Source organism: Blennius ocellaris, assembly GCF_963422515.1.
Source record: "Blennius ocellaris genome assembly, chromosome: 14".
Lineage (NCBI taxonomy): Eukaryota > Metazoa > Chordata > Actinopteri > Blenniiformes > Blenniidae > Blennius > Blennius ocellaris.
Window position 1 is genome coordinate 28297801 of NC_137663.1, and position 521 is coordinate 28298321.

The 521-nt window shown below is 42.8% G+C and overlaps 1 protein-coding gene across 2 annotated transcripts in view; it reads right to left on the bottom strand.

Annotated features, from left to right (window-relative positions):
* nop16 (NOP16 nucleolar protein homolog (yeast)) overlaps positions 1–314 on the bottom strand; it is a 5671-nt gene extending 5357 nt beyond the window's left edge. For both annotated transcript variants that reach the window (XR_013936895.1, XM_080508264.1), the window contains exon 1: positions 121–314. Coding sequence is in view for 1 of the 2 variants with exons in the window: in XM_080508264.1 (XP_080364390.1) it covers positions 121–227 (107 nt within the window). In the remaining variant the exon portion in view is untranslated. The remainder of the gene's footprint in view (positions 1–120) is intronic.
* Between the last annotated feature and the right edge of the window lie 207 nt (positions 315–521).

The window sequence follows — 521 nt, forward strand, 5'->3', positions numbered from 1 at the left end:
CTGAACACGCGAGAAGAACCTGCTGGTTCACATTAAACCCCCGAGAAGAACTAAAACGAGAACTACAAGCAAAACGAGTACCGTCTCGATGCTAACCGCTAGCTCCGTGCTAACACTCACTGCTCGATCCTCGGGTTGTTTTTCTTCATAAACTTCTTCTTCAGCTTTTTCCGGTCTTTGCTGTAATCGAAGCGCATCTTCCGGCTCGACTTCTTCGCTTTCGGCATGTTTGCGTTGTTTTGAAGTCTTTGGTTTAAAGAGAGTACGGAGGTTAGCAGACGGTGCTGCAAGCTAACAGCGTGCTGCAGCGGACCGGAAGTTAAACTGTTTTTCCGCCGACGTCACCGGAAGTCAACGTCAACTTTTAAAATAATTTTTTTATAAATAAAGAAAAAAGGAAAACTGGAAATGGAAGGAAAGTGGGAGAAAATAGAAGGACGAAAAAGAGGATGAAAAAAGAAGAAAACTTGTGAAACCACGAGAAACGCACAGCGGCTATAAATAGTTAAATAGTTAAATAG